This window comes from Camelina sativa, chromosome 6 (genome assembly GCF_000633955.1).
Source record: "Camelina sativa cultivar DH55 chromosome 6, Cs, whole genome shotgun sequence".
Classification (NCBI taxonomy): domain Eukaryota; kingdom Viridiplantae; phylum Streptophyta; class Magnoliopsida; order Brassicales; family Brassicaceae; genus Camelina; species Camelina sativa.
Genome location: NC_025690.1, coordinates 1,862,216 through 1,881,047, shown reverse-complemented (window position 1 = coordinate 1,881,047; position 18,832 = coordinate 1,862,216). Strand labels below are relative to the sequence as shown.

The window sequence follows — 18,832 nt, the reverse complement described above, 5'->3', positions numbered from 1 at the left end:
TATCCAGATTAGCGAAGACAACTATCCAACTGCTAAGAACTCAGATTCCATCGTGCTATGGCCTGGAATCTTGCTCAAACCTCTTTGCTTCATCAGATTTCTCACTTCTTTAGCCTGACTCCATTGTCCATCCGATGCATACAAATTAGATACGAGAACATAATAAGAGGCATCATCAGGATGTAACTCAAGCATCTTCTTAATCACAATCTCCCCAAGATCAAATCTTGAATGCATTCCACATCCATGGAGAAATGCTCCGTAACATCTCACGTCTGGTTGAATCGGCATCTTCTCGATGATGTCTAAGGCTTGCTCAAGTTCACCTGCTCGGGCTAGCATATCGATCATACATGTGTAATGTTTTGTGGAAGGCGTGAAGTTATAATCTTTGTACATTGAGTTAAAGTACCTCTTCCCTTCATTAATCATCCCTGTGTGACTACAAGCCGATAAAATCGATGTGAAGGTTGATTCGTTTGGCTTTTGTTGCTTTTTCAGCATCTCCTCGAATAGCGCAAGGGACCCTTTTGTATCCCCTTGCTTTCCATAGCCTCCGATCATAGCACTCCATGTGATTGTGTTTTTCTCCTCTATAGTATCGAAAATGAGACGGGCAGATTTGGCATCCCCACATTTGGCATAGAAGTCAAGGAGTGCAGTACCAACATGAACACTGGATGATGCCAAGAAACCCAATTTCATGGAATAAGCATGAAGCGAGGAACCTACGGCTCGAGACCCAAGGGAAGCACAGGCTGAGAAGAGACTTGCAACTGTTACACCATTAGGCGTCACGGATTCTGTATTCATGCGATGGAAAAGAAACAAAGCTTCATGGATAGAGCCGTTTTGTGAAAACCCAGAAATTATAGAATTCCAAGCAACTATATCTTTCTCCGACTCCATTTCAAACACATACTTAGCATCTCTATTCTGGTAACACTTGGCGTACATGTGAACCAGAGCATTTGCAACATTTGTATCCCAAAGACCAACTTTATTGGATAAGCCATGCACTGATCTTCCCAGTTCAAGATTCCCAATAAGACCGCAACCTGATAAGACACTTGCAATGGTAACACAATTAGGCTTGATTCCAACCCCCTTCATTTTCTGAAACAAGCTCAGTGCCTCGTGGGCATCATTGTTGTGTGTGTATCCCACAATCATAGCTGTCCACATGACAAGATCCACATGAGCATGCTCATCAAACACCCTACGTGCATTGCTTATGTCACCACACTTGACATACATATCAAGAAGAGATGTCACCAAGCATGAGCTGAGCTCTATACCACTCTTAATCAAACAACCATGAAACCACTTTCCTTGATGTAAAGCAGTAAGCTTTGTGCACGCCATCAGTAGAGTACCGTAAGTATATTCATTACCCAAAACAGAGTTTTCCCTCATCCGATTAAACAAAACAAACGCTTCTTCATGCAAGTCGTTCTTAACATACCCAGCAATCATCGAAGTCCAACAAACCACATTTCTCAAAGTAATACCTTCAAACACTTTATAAGCACTCTTGCTTTCTCCACACTTAGCATACATATCTAAAAGACCTGTCAACACAACATTATCAAAACTTGGCACCTTAACGATCTGGCAATGTATCTTCTTCCCATTGTCTAAATCTTGCAGCTCAGTACAAGCTTTCAAAGCTTTCGAGAGAACAATGTTATCAAATCTAAATCCGTGCTTCATCAATAAATCATAACACTTTATGACTTCTAGACTCTCGTTGTTCAAGTAATAGCATCTGAGCATGACTTTCCATAAATAAAAATCTGGGTCAGGAATTTGATCGAACACCAAGCGTGCATCTTTAGTATACCCAAAAGAACCATACAGACTAACGAGCTTGGTGGCGATCAAGATATCACCAATGAGTCCATTCCCCGTGAAATTTCCGTGAGCTTGCCTTAGAGAATCAATGTTGGTGCACTTACTTAGAAAGAGAAAACACGGGCTCGGAGCGGCGTAATGCGTAGAAGAAGACTCATCATTGTCTTCAGGCAATATCAATCCCTTGATTGTTGCAAATGAGACGAATCTCTGTTGAAATAAGAATCTTCTAATCGGAGAAACCCTCTCTGGTAGGAGATAGATTGAGCGTAGCATTGATGATCTTCGCCGGTAAGTTGTGACCGGCGGTGATGCTCTTCCCGCCAATATATTTGGTCTTTTAAAAAGGGTTAGGTTAGCCCATTGGGCTTGGAGACAATGAGCCCATGACTATTTATTTACTTTCTACAACGATTATTTGTAAGAAAAAAGATGGCTCGAAAGTATAATAGAATACTATTGTATCCTCAACTAAATGAAATATATGTATTACATGGCCATATGCATAAACTATATGACGTTATGTGGTCAACACCATAGATATACAATCCGGTACACCGGTCGATTGACTCCGGCGAATACCGACGTTGACTCCAGCGTTGACTAAAAAAATTGTATTCTAAATTTTTTTAAAAAATTTATATTAAATCAATAATAGTTTTTCATGATTAAAAACATATTCAATTCAATATTAATATTTTTATATATCTCTAATGTATTCATTCTTATAATTAGTTAATTTTTATTTTTAAAACATAAACTAATAGTTAAATAAAAATCATTGATAATTATTTTCAAGATGTAATATAAAGGTATATGCAAAAATATTCTTATTTTATACCCTTTTGCAAACATACCCTCTATATTGTTTAGCTAAAATAATTTTTTTTGTATGTTTATCTTTTATATATTAGAAGTAAATATTGTGAATTTATTTTGTTGTTGTATACATGTTATTAAGAGTATGCAAATTTTATAGTAAAAGTATCTAAAATTTTATACAACATTTACTATGCAAACTATAAAGTAAAGAGTCATATACTCAATCTTTTGCATATTATTTTTATAATGAAAGTAGTTGAATTTGATTTTATGATTTTGTAGTATTTAAATAATCTTATTATCAAAGATTTATAATTAATCATTATTTTAGCTTTAAAAATAAAAATTAACTAATTATAAGAATGAATAAGTTAGAGATATATAAAAATATTTAGATATTGAACTGAATATATTTTTTAATCATGAAAAACAAAAATGTTTACATATAATATTTCTTATTTTTGATTTTTAATAGAAAAAAAAATTAATACATTTTTTTGGTCAACACCGAAGTCAACGTCGGTCTTCGTCGGAGTCAACGTCGGTCTTTGCCGGAGTCAGTCGACCAGTGTACCGGATTGTATGTTTATGGTGTTGACCACATAACGTCATATAGTTCATGCATGTGGCCATGTAATACATATACTTCGTATAGTTGAGAATACAATAGTATACTTGGTATATGTGACCATGTATTCTTCTATACTTCGTGTAGTTAACCATCTTTTTTCCTTATTTCTAACATAATGCGATGTGGGACAAAAGGACGAAGTCACGAAACAACAGGTTTTCACTGCATACGAGTGAGAGTGGATCTTAGACAAGAAGATCTCACCAATTTAACATATTGCTAAAATCTTAAACACTTTGATTGGTGGGATACGCCAAGCCATTACAATAGTGCATGAGGTGTATCTGTACACTTAAAAAATATATACGAATACAAAGATTTATATAATATATTTTAAAATTATTAAACAAAATTTATATTAAATTGTAAAGAATTTCAAAAGTTTTCTAAAAAAAATTTATATTAACAATTATTTGAAAAATAAAAAAAAATGGAAAAATGGGAGTGACTATACAATTGCATGACATGTAATTAAGTAGAGTCCTAAATGGCAAAAACAATGCTGTGGAAATAGTTAAACAGTGGTGAATGTGTTTTTTTCAATTGTAAATAGTGATTGTATATTTTTTCTAATTATGTTTGAAAAATCTATCATTTAGCCAAATATTTTATAAAACTAACTGTTACAAAGATGGTTTGCATGAAGAAGAGAGACAAGACATCATGCATGAAAGAGAGAGAAAAAACAATCATAATTGCTTCATTCCAATAGAAATAAAATCATCTGATAAGAAAATATATTTAATTATATAAAAACTCATATGTCTATTTAACAATTTAAAGTATATAATTTAAAACATGTCAAAAAAAACAAAAAGTTTTATGGTATAGCAAAAAAAAAAGTAAATTAATAGATGTAAACACATACTCTCTAATTGAGATCTATTATTAAGTAAATGTTCTATTATAGTATTTTCCCACGCATCAGCATTTCTACTTCAATATAGTATTATTTCTATATTAATTATACTGTCTTTGTCATAACATAAAAAAAGGCAGTACAAAATATTTTGTAAAAGACAAAAGTCTTCTTGATATAAAAAGTATATATATACTGAATCACTGATTTTTCTTTTTTTTTGCATTCTATCTTCTTCTGATCTTTTTTCTTTCTTTCTTTCTTTTATCTTCCATTGAAGGATTCTTGAAGCTCTAAAGGTCAATATATATTAATTGATTGTTATATATATAACCATGGTTAAGAAGACCACGTCGAAGAGTTATTCGATGGCAGCAGTTGCGTTGGTGATCGTTGTGGTTATGTATGTTGCTTTGTCCTCCGTCTTTGATCATCAACTGTTTCGTTCGTCAAGTTTATCTCAAGGTATGTAAATATATATCAAATTACTTTTTTGATTTAAGCAAATAAAAATCTTAAACATCTTCTTCCACTACAAAAAAAAAAAAAGGTTGTTTTTCTTTTGTCATCTGATAAAAACCAAAACTAGTTTGGGACAAGAACAAAAACAAAATATGAACAAGCACCAACAAAATTATTCCTCAGCCAAAAACAAAGGTTATTTTACGGGATTTTTCTTTAGAGGCTGTGATAAAACACTTTTTGACAATTTAATCAATAACTCGCACATACTTTATACTGGATTTTAAATCTAACGAAACAACACTAAGACCTTGATTGGTATTGTATATAAGTGAGCATATAGGTTTTAGAAACCCAATCACGTTTTGTTTAAAAAGCATCTGAAAAAGCAAAAAGGAGTATAAAAGGCTTTTAAATGCTTCATAGCTCAATGCTCCTAAACAAAGCATTTCCCAAGCATAATGATTTTAAAGTTATTAAAATACAATTTTACCTTTATTAATCACCAATAGTTTACTATAAATTCTCAATAATTTTTTTGACCTAACCTTAAAGAAAAACCTACATTAGAAAAAACCTATATTTTTCATTTATTTTAATATTTGTAAGTTATTATTTCAGTTGATATTATGTTTATAAAATGTTTCAATTTATTTATAGTAAATGCTATATTTATATATTTAACAATGTCTAATTTTTTAATTTTATGTCTAAATGGTAACAGCTGTACCAATCACATATCACTATGTTAATACTATATAATAACATATAGCTTATGCAGCATACTGCTCTACTAGAAGTTGTAAAGCATAATTCTGACTTTTATTAAGTTCCGGTCAAAAGAAGCAACTAAAAAGTAATATGATTTTTTAGTCGAATAAAATGTTTGTTTTCTTGTTTGTTAAAAGAATCATTTTTTCTTTCTTTTTCTCTATGAGATGATTTTTTTTTTTTTTTGGTCATTGTTTTGATGAGTTAAAAAATGATTCTTTTAACAAACAATATGATCTCTAGTTAATACGCAGTGATCTACAAAATAAAATATAGAAGAATCACATAGAGATCTACAAACTTGTTAGGTATAAATTAATGGGAATTAAATTTCCTGCCAGCCTCGGACATGTGAAGTGTTTATGGGATATTTTGTTGTTGAATATGAGTAGTTTTTTGGTTGATAAAAACAACTGGTTACATTTTATTCAATCCATAATGCAAATCCAAATTGATATTTTCTTATATATTTATCGGTATTATAGTGACATGTTATCCTTCCAATTTGCACTACTACATATTTATCTTCTCTCTTGTTACTAGTTTACCAGAAATGGTAACACATCTCTTCTCACTTTTTCTTCGTCCATTTGTCATAATTTTCACGGTTGACAAATATAAAACAAAGTACAATTTTAGCATACTACAAATGTCCATTCTTAATCCTTTTAACAAAAAATAAGATAAGTTTCCTTTGTAGGTACAATACAACAAACATGGGAATCCACAAGAATCAAGCAAACCCCACAAGAGATGACTTCAGCAACAACAATCATATGTGACCGATCCCACACTAGTTACGATCTCTGCTCAATCAACGGCTCATGTAGTCTCGACCCCAAGACCGGAACGTTAACTCTCCTCATAGACTCAATATTCGCCACATCAACACAACCACTTGTCCAAAAGATCAGGCCATACCCAAGAAAAGCTGAAAAATGGATCATGCGTAGGATCAGAGAGCTAACACTCACTTCATCACGCACAATGGACCTTACCCGATCATGTGACATAACAAATGATTCACCGGCGATTGTGTTCAGTGCTGGAGGTTACACCGGAAACATTTATCACGATTTCATCGACGGTTTCATCCCGCTTTTCATCACGGCCAATACGGTATACCCTGGCCGCGATTTCGTCGTCGTGGTAGTGAATCCGAAGGAATGGTGGATGTCGAGGTACATCGATATTCTAGGTGCGTTTACCAAACACAAAACCATATTACTAGACAAAGAAAACGTTGCTACTACACATTGCTTCACTTCAGCCACTGTAGGCCTAATTTCACATGGGCCTATGACAGTAGACCCGACCCGAATACCCAACTCCAAATCGTTAGTGGATTTCCATAATCTCCTAGACAAAGCCTTGAACCCAAACCTATCTATTCTCAAAACTTCCAAGCCTCGTCTAATATTGGTCAGTAGATATGGCAACGTTGGTCGAGTGATATTAAACGAGAGAGAGATCAAAGAGATGCTTGAAGAAGTCGGATTCGAGGTTATACTATTCAGACCATCGAAAACGACGAGTTTGCGAGAAGCTTATAAACTTATAAAGTCGAGCCACGGAATGGTTGGCGTACATGGCGCGGCATTAACCCATTTCTTGTTTCTTCGACCCGGTTCAGTATTTGTTCAAGTTATTCCAGTTGGCCTAGGTTGGGTGGCTAAAACATGCTTTGAATCACCGGCTAAGGCAATGAAGTTGGAGTATACGGAGTATGGGGTAAACGTGGGAGAGAGCAGTTTGATAGAGAAGTATAACAAAGGTGATTTGGTTTTGAAAGATCCGATTGCTTATAGAGGAAAGAATTGGAATGTGACTAAAATGAACGTTTATTTAAAAGAACAAGATGTTAGATTAGATGTGAATAGGTTTAGGAGACATATGAATGAAGCATACGAAAAAGCTAAACTTTTTATGGGCATAAACGGTTGATTGACGTTTATTTCCATCCTATAATGATTTGTGAATTTTTATTTTATTTGGGTATGATGTTAAATTATTAAGAAAATTTCACCAAACACTCCCAATAAAAATTTTCTCTCACAGTTTGACAAAGTGAAAGATAGCTTCCACATATTAGCCACCTCTTAAAAATAGACAACTATATCCTTGTAAGTTGTAACTAGCCAATTCTAGTTCTGTTTTGTAACCCAACTGATACACTTGTACAAAATATTCATCTAATAATCATCTGATGCACTGTTCAATTAATTTAAAAGGTAAAAAAAAAGAAGAGAAAAGGTAAAAAAGAAAAGAAAATATATTTATATTAATTTTATTTTATTTTTGTTAATCAAATAAATGTGAATAAAATTAGAGTGAGATGATTAGTTAATTAAATTTTGTCACACAAACATACTAACTCTTTAGTAAAACACATATACATATATCTCGTAATGATCAATATTTATTTATTATATCTTTTTATGTGAATTACAATAATAATAAAAAGTCCTCTAAGTTGGTTTATTTACAAACTGTAAAACTGCCATTTCAAGTTTTATAGATTATACATTATTTCAGACTAAACTTTATTAAAAAAATTCAAAGGATTCAGAAAACTTTCTTCATTATTGTTGTGTACGTAGATTATGATATCTTCGATGCAACGTTGATGTCTATATTTTGTCTCTGCTAAGCATGTATTTGTCATGCATTTAGTTAGGATAACTAGTTGTTTTGCATAAATTTCTAGTCTCTTTTGTACATTTTGCATATTTAGGTAGTTCTTGCATCATCTTTGCATACATCGTGCATTTTGGAGTATTTCAGGTGTTTAGGAGACGTCGGAGTCCCAACGTTCGAGTCACCCACTCGAGCCACCACTGGATCCGTTCGAGTCGACGTCGTTCGAGCCAAAACCATCGCTGTTTGAGTCACCTAGGTCGAGCTACGATGACATTGCATTCCACTCGACGCACACAGACTCGATCACACATGCCACGAAGAAAGACGTTTGGTCTCACACGCTTGAGGGAATTCCCAAAACCGACTCCTTACCTTGTCGTTTTAAGTTGTAGGGTTTTCCATGTTGGACTACTATATATACATTTTGTTAAGTCTTTGCCGAGACATGACATCTTTTATCTCGCTTTTTCTTAAGGTTTTACCTAGCCACCAAAAACGCACTCCGATCTTGTATTCCAGATAGCTTTGATTTTATTGAGTTTTTGCATTGGATTTCTTCTACAAAGTTGTTCTTCTCATTTCTATTAATCTTACTATGTTTTCTGGGTTTGCATTTTTGGTGATGATTTCCGGATCTGAGTAGTGCTATAGTTCTTGGGGATGGGATAGACTAGGTGGAAGATCATATGATGTAGAATGTTTAAGCTTTGATTTGTATGATTCCCTTCTGGACTAGTGTTAGAAATGCTAGTTTCTCTCTGATCAATTGGAACTAGGTTTGAGACATTTCCGCACCCAAAAGGTGTTTGATGAAATGTCTGACCAACTAGTGCCAGAGACTTACGTTCCTAGCCTAAGAGATTAGTTGTCTAGGATGTTTGTTGACGTGAATGAACTTGTTTGTCATGCCTGCTTAACCATGTTTCTCTAGCGAGAGCTGGGTATGGAAGTGGTTGAGTCTGAGTAGCTTTTGCCAAGAGATTGGATTAGCTAAGTTGTGATGTTCATTGTGTAGGGATAGATTGCTTGTGACATGTTAAACACTCTGTAGACTAGGATACTCCACATAAATTACTCCCATCCTTAAGACTTCTTTCTTTCTGATTTTTATTACATCATGAACTGTTTCTGATCTTGCTATCTAATTCTTGCTTAGACTCGTAATATAGTTTCATTCATTTTTGCTTCCTGTCATACATTCTCGTTTCTAGTCCCTTAGCTCATTTCCGTTTTGCATTTTCATCACTTTAGGTTGTTAGACAAAAATACTCTCTTTAAATTGGCTTGCCTTGTGAAATCTTGATTGCATCTTGAGTGACTAACATCATCCCATTTGGATTGACACCTTAAGTACTATAACTACATAAGGTTAATTGAACCTGCTAGGATAGACACACAAAAACCCTAGTATCAATTTGGCGTCGTTTCCGGGGAACATATGAAGATTGGCGAGCTGGAAAATGGATCGGAGAAGGTGTTCGTTGGTGAGTTCGCTCGAGGCTCGCTGAAGCACGACCTTGCATGGGTCTGGTGTCCTCGGGGACAGACCTAGGGATGGCGGTAGTGGATGTCGAGCAGCTGAACTTCCTCATGAAGTTAGTGAAGGTCTTGGTGAAACTGCTGAGCGCCTTGTCTCTTGCCTTCCCCCATCGCTAAAGCTTGTTGAGGCGATCATGAGCTGCTCTGACCCCTTTGGCCATTTGTGGTTCTGAGTATTCCTCAAAGTGGAACTGCTCATGGCGGTAATCAAACGTACATTTATTTGTTTCACTGGTGTTGTGTACATATATTGGAAAAGAGAAATTTGGTACACCGAATTATTTGTGTCATTGTTGTTGTGGACGTACACTATAAGTAAATTTGATGTTATGTACATCTATTTATTTTATTATTGGTGTGTACGTATATTTTATTTTTTTTGATATACGTGATGTACGTACATCAGAAACTTAAAGTATTTATTAAATACTAAGTGATAATTGATGTACGTGATGTAAGTACATCGGTTACTCAAGGGGAAGAAATGTAACTAGATAAGGTTTGTTTCTTTGTTTAAAGGATATAATTATCCAAAAATTGGCAAGTAGCTAATATGTGAACCCTAAACGTAAAATGTAACCACTTTGCGACTAATCCAAATTACAAAAGCTTTAATCCTAGTGGCACAATAGTTACTAAAAACGAACTCCTTAGCGACGACATAACGAGTCTTAACTTAGTCGCAATAATAAAAGAGTAATTTGCGACTCAACTACCACTACAATAAAACAGACTTCACAACCCTTTTGGGACTAATAAGTTGTCCGTAATCAGTCGCTAAACCCATACACTCCCAAAACCGTCGCAAGGATACAACTGTTATATATAGTCACAAAATTGTCCTTATGTAGATTTCGTTGCGGTTTAGTCAAAAATGTACAACTACCAATTCTTGTCACATATTTAACTCTAAGGGGGGGGGGGTGTATTGAAACAATGATTTTGGAGGATTTGATGGGATTTTGAAAATTTTGAATTTTGATAGATTTTAGGGGAGTTGATATGATTTATGGTAAAATTCTTTCAAATCCCACCTAAAACCATGAGATTTGTATTTCTGTATTTTTAACTAAATAAATCCTCCAAAATCCTCCAGAATCCCTAAAACTTATTAAAATCCAAATCCACAAACTGTTTTGAATAACAGTGGATTTCAAAGTAGTTTTTTAAATCATCAGTTGAATAACATTGGATTTCATGAGACTTTTTAAAATTCATGATTGAATAACATATGATTTGTAACTTTTACACAAATCACTTAAAATGTCAAGTTCAATACACCCCCCTAATATACGACTATATCATGGAGTCTGCAATCCGTCGCAAATCAGCAACCTTGTTGCGACCTACATATTTTGCGACCGTTTTTTTTTGTGACCATCGGAAATAGTCGCGAAGTAGTCGCATAACCCTTATTTGCTACTAATGAGCGACTATTATAGGAGTCGCAAATGGCCTGTTCTATGGTAGTGACATAATTTGTTTCCTTAATTTGTTTTGTTTTTTAATTTAATTTTGATTTATTTTTAATGAAATATTAGATAGAAGATTTTGATTGGTTGATAGGGGAGGAGGTGAATACAAGCGTACCTAAGTATTTTTCTATAAACATTACCTGAACAAAACAATACAGGATAGTCATAAAAACAAAACATATAATAAATTATCCTATCTAAATTACATGAATCTAAGAAAAAATTCGAATCAAATCCGACTCAAATCTTGAATGCCCATCCCTAGGTAAACTAGGATAAAAAATAAATTCGCTTCTAAATTGTACCTAAATTTTTTGGATTTTTGGATTGTATTTTTATAAAGATACATTGGTGCAAACATATTTTAAAAGGTAAATATACAAATTACTTAACTATTTACGTACACGCAAACACAAAAATTATTACCGTATACATACACATGAGTAAATGATAAATATTAATTTTGAATAATATTAAAAAACAAGTTAGAACATAAATTATAATTCAATGTAAAAAACAAATTAGAAAATAGATCTTAAAAGATAGAAAATGGATCTTAAAAAATAGAAAAATGATTTATAATTATAATTACAAAAATAAAAAATAGTCATCAAATTGAATAAAGAGAGAAAAATGAAAAAAAAAAATAAGGAAGAATAATAGTAAACTAATCTTAATTATCTAACACATTTATTTTTCTCAGTAACATCAGTGTCATCTTCTATTGGACCCCCAAGGCATCTCTATTTCATTATTCAATCGGATTAGTCGCGTTGAAACTAAGCTTTTGCACTTTTTTTTTTTTGTACCTTCGAAGTTTGAACCATAATATCATTAATCAAAATTAGGATCTTATAATACATTCCATTTATAATACATTCCATTTTTTTCAAATAATGAAGATTTCAAAGAAAAAACCATAAAATAATTTTATTTTAGTAATTTCAAAATTAATTAGACGGTTAGAGAGTCTTCATCATTGTTTAAACAATTTTATTAATTTGAACTTTAGCCATCAATGCGGAAAATACAAAAAGTAGATGTGTTAAATTACTGAAACACCCTCGGTTCAATATGTATTTTCTTTGAGCTATTTTTGGCCAATGGAGAAAGAATTTGAGAGTCGCCGCAGCTATCACTCTGCTCTGTCACTTTGTCTTTTTACCTCTCAGAGATACTCAGAGAGAGAGAGAGAGAGAGAGAGTAAGGAAATGGAGAAGGCGTTAACGAAAGTGACGAGCTTTAAAGTGGGAGGTTCATGGATCTCCAAGAAAGCTAAAGAAGAGCTCGCAAACATCACCAGTGACCTCACTGTGAGTGCTCCTTCAATAGGGAATCTTCTTCTTTCTTTGTGCGTGATGTTGATTTTGTTTCTTTTCGTTTCCTTTCTGGGTTCTTGCATGCGATTCTTGTTTGAATTTAGATTGTTTTAGTGTAATGTTGTTTGATTAAAAAGGCGATTCTTTTAGTTAAATCTGGTGTCGTTGATGTTTCTAAAATTGTACAAGAAGAATCATAGATCTAGGAAGATCTTAGATGGGTTTTGCCAATTGAAGATGGAAATTACTCAAGATCATTAGAATTGTTGAAACCCATCTAGGAAGATCTTAGATGGGTTTTGTAATTCTGACTTTTTAAGTCATTGTTGACTAGAAAGAGGATTCTTGTTTTGGTAATAATGTGTTACATGTGCTTGCCTTTTGAGCTAAGAGCTCTACACCGACAAGGCAAGAAACCCAAATTCTACTCGATTTTGTGTTATCTATTGAGTTTGTTTTAGTTGTGCTAAGATATGAATTCTAGGACCATTCTTCAAACACTTTGTCTTTCCTTTTGTCTCATTGATTCAGTACAATGATTGTTTTCATAGGCTTTTGCTATTTGTTCAATCATTGTGTTGATACTTGATAGGATTTACATTGCTTTGCTTCAAATGGTAATATAATGTTCATTTTCTTTTCCAGACTTTCTCCACTACTGTTGAAGAGAAGGCAAAATGGGTTTTCAACAAGCTTAAAGGTATTATTAGCATACACCAATTTAGCTACCATAGTTTCAAAATCAAAGATGCTAAAGTTCCTAACTTGCTAATCTGTTTTCTGTGTTTCTCTCTTTAAAACAGGAAAACCACTGAAAAGCTTACCAGATCTTCTCAAAGAATACAACTTACCACCAGGACTATTCCCAGAAAACATAATCTGCTACGAATTCGATGAGACCAAGAACAAGCTCACTGTCTTTTTCTCTTCACCGTGTGAAGTCACATTCAAAGACGGATCAGCGATAAGGTACGCAACACGCGTGAAAGGTATTCTGCTTAGAGGGAAACTGATGGGTGTGGAAGGAATGAAGACAAAAGTGTTGGTTTGGGTTAAAGTCACAACAATCTCAGTTGAGAGCTCCAAGTCTGACAAGCTCTGGTTTACTGCTGGTGTTAAGAAATCTCGATCCAAGAACGTCTACGACACGCCTCAAGATGCTATCAAAGTCGTTGGAGAGTTCTAAGGATATTTTCTTGAATGGTTATTATTATCATATTTGATTCATGAATTTTATTTGGGATTATATTTGCATTGTGGGAAGAGGTATATTCAAAGGCAATGTGTTTATATAACTCTCGTTGTCCTCCTTTATTCAAGCAATCACAAATATAGTACCACAGAATACTAATTCTGGTTTCTTGAATTGGTAAGAAGGCTCTACATGTCAACTGTAAAGACTATGAGCTGATTGACATTTCTGAAGATGGATTTGTATGTGTTCTTGCTTGATCCTGTTGAAAGATTTTGCTTGTATCAACAACAATGGGTCTCAAGATATCATCACCATGGTCCATGGCCTAAGTAAATACGTGGAGGTCACTATTTTATGAACCTTTCAAGTAAATTTATGTGATGGTCTTCCTCTTCTTCTTTTTGGCCACCTACCTAGATAGATTGAGAGGACCGAAACCTAAACAAAATTTGTTGCTCATTTACTCAAGAATTCTGTTAATTAGCCGAAAAAAAAAAAAAAAATTGGATCATATGATTTACACCAATGATGTTTTAAAGAAAAGTTTGGATCCGAGTCTTAAAAACAAAAAATGTCCTTTAAGTGATCTTACTTACCAAACTCAAACTTTACAATTGCCTTTTTTTAGCATTTATGGTCGGCTCAATATAAAAAACTCACACAAAATCATATCTCCTTCAATAGTAGAAATGTGATAAGCTATTGAAACTTAAAATCAGTCTCAAAATATGTTTTGTACCAACAATATGTTTTGGCACTTTTACACGATTTACTTCTTACGTATATCATCAGTCTCTTCGTTTATATTCGATTCTTATTTGTTTCCGTTTCCATGTTTGTTGTAATTAGAAATGTTACATCTCCAAGTCGATGTGATAAGTGGAAGACGCGACTCGTTGGGGCAATGAATGAAAAGGGCTCCACGGTCGGGTCCTACAGATATTAAGGATGTGTTGTCTCTTTGGCCCGTTTTCAAAGCTACTTGGGCCCTCCAAATAGTCAAGTTGTTCTGTTTTTTTTTTTGTTTGCTGCCACCTAAAATTTAACTCCCATCTCTCACTTTATTTATTTATTTTTTTTTTTTTGGCTTAAACAGTCAACTTTTCATTAACTAAGATCATACAACCAAATCAAGGCAAATACATTCACCACTAAAGATTTGGACCAAATGCAATGGTTGATCAAGTACAATCCTGGAACACTAGCGGATCTAACGCTACATAATCAAAAACCATTACATTTTTTAACCATGACGAGATAGACAACACACCACGACTCAGAGTGAAGTCATCTCTTAAACCACCTAAATTAACCTAATGACACGAAAACAAATACTAACACAGAGAATACCAAAACTAATACTGAAAAAAACAAATCCCAGCCATAAGAACCTCTGGATCGACATGTAGAACTTTTCCCAATAGCTTCAACACCTGAAGGCGCATCATCATAAGAGCTTCGTCGTTCTGGCTTTCACTGTTCCGGTCCTAAACCTAAAAACGGACAATACATCCGACTGACCCGACCAAGAATCGTGAGACAAAACCGACGAACTAGATGCATCTCCGATCTAACCATATAATAACCAAATTTTCTCAAGATTAAAAATTGGAACACATAATAGCAGATCATCACCTCGCAGTGCAAGATTGAAGAGCTAAATCACTTCCGTCGGAGGCACACACCTTGGTCGGACTGAAACCAAACAAACCGCTCCTTGCTACAAGACACCGCCGTGGCTGGAATGAGAGGTAAGATCTGAATAAGAACCCAAACCCGACCGCAGAAGCTTGCCGAAGAGAAGCTTCATCTCTCATTGCTCACCGAAGCCAACAAACCGCCGGAGACAAATCCGCCGGAAACAATCGTAGTCGCCAACCCAGATTCGCCAGATCTGGCCATAGAATCGACTCTGTCCTTCAATGTCGCACCAGAGCCTTCACCAGCAACCACTACCTGACGGAGACTTCGCTTCACGCGCCGAGATATCACCGGAACCACCACCATCGAGAGTCACCAAACCGCTGGCGAAAGGAAGACAAGGAACGGGAGAAGACAACTAAGAGACTACAAGAATGAAAACCAAAGGACGGAGCCCTCTCCGGCGCCAGAAGGGCAACCGGAGAAGCAGAGCTAGCAAACCGGCGACGACTCTCTCTCTCTATTTTAAACGTTTTTAATTTTCAGTCCTTTTAGAAACCAAAACCTTCACCGGTTTTCCTTTTTTTGTTTTTTACAAATCCGCTTTTCACTTTATCTCTTAACCCTCACGTTTCCTCTTCTTTCACCATTTTACCCAAGAAGAATAATTATTATTTACCAAATCGATTTCATCAAACAATGAGCTGCATAAAACCATAACGACAAAACTCATAAATCATTAATGTATCTGTTTATGATATAAGCTTAACTTAAATTATGAACATACGCTTGTTCGGTAGCAGCTAGGATTAGGCGGCTTAATCGATTCCACCATAACTTCCGGGCTCATAAAGTGTGTACACGTGGCGTAATCGGATTAGTAGAACGTGGTGAAGACAATTAATTCAAAGCTGGTTAATAAAACCCGTCGAGTCGTGCTTAAGAGCTGCTGGTTGACTTGCGAGACACATACACACTCGTTGTCTTTAAAGGGACAGAACAGTTGTTTTATTTTTTATACATGGACCGACACCCTTTTTCTAAATAAACTCCCTTTTCTCTTATTAGCCAATCATATCTCAACGATTACTACAAAAATAAACAAAAGAATATAATAATTTCACACATAATGAATAGATAAATACGTAAATTATAAAAAGGGAAAATCTGTTTAGATCCTTGTCTTCAATAAACAAATCTGTAACTTTTGTTTTTTGTTTTTGTTTATATACATCCACAGTATTAAACAGCTTGTGCATATATATATTGGTTAAAGAAGTTTTGTAAAATGAAGTGGTAAAGACTTTCTATATTAAAAAATCAAAAAAAAATTCATCTTTTATTTTTACAAATAATTTTTTTTTGGTAGAAATTTTTACAAATAATGTGATAATCACGTAAAAAATTATACTGTGTTATTTGTTAAAAATGTACAAAAATTCAATAGATCATTTATTTCAGATTGTGTCACCGTGTTATTTTATAAATAGATCTCCATATTTTATCAATCTAGCTGATTAACCAAATGTATTAGTCAACCAAAAAAAATCAATTTCGTGTAATGTAAATTGTAATTTATATATCAAAAATCTTAATTTGACTCTTGCTTGTTGTAGTAATTTTTTTTTTTTGGGAAAAATTCGAGTAAGTTATAATATTTCACTTCTTTCATAAACGAAACATTTGAATTATAATTGCTCTCGGAATTATTGAAACAATAATAAATAAATCATTACAAAAAAATAAGTAATAGATAAAAAAAAAATGAGAAAGACAGAGAGTTTACTCTCTTTTGTATCTGCACCGCAGACTTTATCCTGCAACCAATTTTTTTTTTTAAACTAATATTTTTCGAGATCTGCTTGAGGAGGAGACACAAGAAAATCACAAAAATCTCTCCCATTAAAAAGACTGCAGAAGAGAAATAATTATTATAAAAAAAAAAAAACAAAGCGAAAGAGAGAAGAAACACGACACGAATTTTGTATAATTTAAGATTTTAAAAAAGTTATAAAAAAAAGAGAGAAAAGAAAATATCTTTTTTTGTGAGTTGGGTTTTTTTTGTTCAGTTTCTCAAAATCGGAATCGATGGCGGAGAAGAAGGAAGACCAAGAACAACCACCGTCGAAGCTACTAAAACCATCCACCGGACGGCCAACGATTTCACTCCCTCCTCGACCCTTTGGTGAAATGTTTTTTAGCGGGGGCGTTGGGTTTAGTCCTGGTCCCATGACTCTCGTCTCTAATTTGTTCTCTGATCCTGATGAGTTGAAGTCTTTCTCTCAGCTTTTAGCTGGAGCTATGGCTTCTCCGGCTGCTGCTGCTGTTGCCGCCGCTGCTGTTGTTGCTACTGCTCATCATCAGACACCTGTGAGCTCTGTCGGTGAAGGCGGCGGTGGGGATGATGTTGACCCGAGGTTTAAACAGAACAGACCAACGGGATTGATGATTACACAACCGCCGGGGATGTTTACTGTACCGCCGGGATTAAGTCCGGCGACTCTTTTGGATTCTCCGAGCTTCTTTGGTCTTTTTTCACCTCTTCAGGTGTGTGAGATTCGTTAATAACAAAAATCAAAGTTTTTTTTTTTTTTTTAAAGTTCTGTTTTTGGTAAATAAAAGTGAAGAACTTTATGTGATTTTTGGATTTTTTGTTGCTATTTTCAAGTTTTTTGTTTTCATTCGGTTTATAGATGTAAATCCAAATTATTTTACTGGATAATGTTCTTCATTTTAGGCCAAAATTGGGAAAATTTGACTATGAGAAATTAGGGATGCTTTTTTTGGGTATCTGAATCTTTGAATGAAGGAACTTTAGAATAGATATGTATATATTTGTTTGACCAAAAAAAAGATATGTATATATTTTAGAAAGCAGGAAACTTTCAGACAAAGAACATCATTAGTAACTATTCTCTCTGACCTTCTCTATTCCAAATCTTGAATCTTTAAATCATTTAAGTATGTACTTGAAATTTGTTTTGACTTGTTTTGTATCTTTGGGGTATTGTAGGGAGCATTTGGTATGACACACCAACAAGCTTTAGCACAAGTCACTGCACAAGCTGTTCAAGGCAATAATTATGTTCATATGCAGCAATCACAACAATCTGAGTATCCTTCCTCTACACAACAACTACAACAACAAGCTTCACTGATTGAGATTCCAACATTTTCTACTGAGCATCGATCCCAGATTCCCTCGCCGCCGGTTCAAGATTCATCGCAGCAGGGTCAGAGAGAAACTTCGGATATATCAGTCTCTGAGCATCGGTCACAGCCTCAAAATGCTGACAAACCAGCTGATGATGGATACAACTGGAGGAAATACGGGCAGAAGCAAGTGAAAGGGAGTGATTTTCCTCGGAGTTACTACAAATGTACGCATCAAGCGTGTCCTGTCAAGAAGAAAGTGGAGAGGTCTCTCGATGGACAAGTGACAGAGATCATCTACAAGGGTCAGCACAGTCATGAACTTCCTCAAAAGCGCGGCAACAATAACGGGAGTTCTAAAAATTCTGATGTTGCAACTCAGTTTCAAACCAGTAACAGCAGTCTCAACAAGAGTAAGAGGGACCAAGAAACAAGCCAAGTTACGACAACAGAACAGATGTCTGAAGCAAG

The 18,832-nt window shown here is 34.5% G+C and overlaps 4 protein-coding genes across 6 annotated transcripts in view; 3 read left to right on the top strand and 1 right to left on the bottom strand.

The window, feature by feature from the left end:
• On the bottom strand, window positions 5–2,163 carry LOC104790104 (pentatricopeptide repeat-containing protein At2g03380, mitochondrial). Its single transcript, XM_010515805.2, has one exon. It carries the CDS (start codon window positions 2,128–2,130, stop codon window positions 22–24), a length of 2,109 nt encoding a protein of 702 aa, XP_010514107.1. The 5' UTR covers window positions 2,131–2,163; the 3' UTR covers window positions 5–21.
• Window positions 4,391–7,353, top strand: LOC104790103. 2 transcript variants are annotated; one of them, XM_010515803.2, is made up of 2 exons: window positions 4,391–4,631; window positions 6,100–7,353. In XM_010515803.2, exons 1-2 carry the CDS (start codon window positions 4,502–4,504, stop codon window positions 7,341–7,343), a joined length of 1,374 nt encoding a protein of 457 aa, XP_010514105.1. In that variant the 5' UTR covers window positions 4,391–4,501; the 3' UTR covers window positions 7,344–7,353. The 2 variants fall into 2 exon arrangements, with proteins under 2 accessions (XP_010514105.1, XP_010514103.1); XM_010515801.2 differs by having other exon boundaries at window positions 4,410–4,631; window positions 6,088–7,353.
• LOC104790102 (uncharacterized protein At5g01610) lies at window positions 12,144–13,731 on the top strand. Its single transcript, XM_010515800.2, has 3 exons — window positions 12,144–12,366; window positions 13,018–13,072; window positions 13,176–13,731. Exons 1-3 carry the CDS (start codon window positions 12,157–12,159, stop codon window positions 13,556–13,558), a joined length of 648 nt encoding a protein of 215 aa, XP_010514102.1. The 5' UTR covers window positions 12,144–12,156; the 3' UTR covers window positions 13,559–13,731.
• Window positions 17,203–18,832, top strand: part of LOC104790101 (probable WRKY transcription factor 3) — a 3,187-nt gene continuing 1,557 nt past the window's right edge. The window contains exons 1-2 of one of the 2 annotated variants that reach the window (XM_019246617.1): window positions 17,203–17,755; window positions 18,222–18,293. In XM_019246617.1, the coding sequence (XP_019102162.1) occupies window positions 17,297–17,755; window positions 18,222–18,293 (531 nt within the window). In that variant the 5' untranslated portion in view covers window positions 17,203–17,296. Of the gene's footprint in view, window positions 17,756–18,221; window positions 18,356–18,832 lie in introns of both variants that reach the window. The other variant, XM_010515799.2, reaches the window with a different exon arrangement.

Coding starts and splice junctions, on each gene's coding strand:
- LOC104790104 (XM_010515805.2), bottom strand. CDS start 2,130: ATGCTACGCTCAATCTATCTCCTACCAGAGAGGGTTTCTCCGATTAGA.
- LOC104790103 (XM_010515801.2), top strand. CDS start 4,502: ATGGTTAAGAAGACCACGTCGAAGAGTTATTCGATGGCAGCAGTTGCG. Junction 4,632..6,087: donor TTCGTCAAGTTTATCTCAAG/GTATGTAAATAT, acceptor AAATAAGATAAG/TTTCCTTTGTAGGTACAATA.
- LOC104790102 (XM_010515800.2), top strand. CDS start 12,157: ATGGAGAAAGAATTTGAGAGTCGCCGCAGCTATCACTCTGCTCTGTCA. Junction 12,367..13,017: donor ACATCACCAGTGACCTCACT/GTGAGTGCTCCT, acceptor TTTCTTTTCCAG/ACTTTCTCCACTACTGTTGA. Junction 13,073..13,175: donor GGTTTTCAACAAGCTTAAAG/GTATTATTAGCA, acceptor TCTTTAAAACAG/GAAAACCACTGAAAAGCTTA.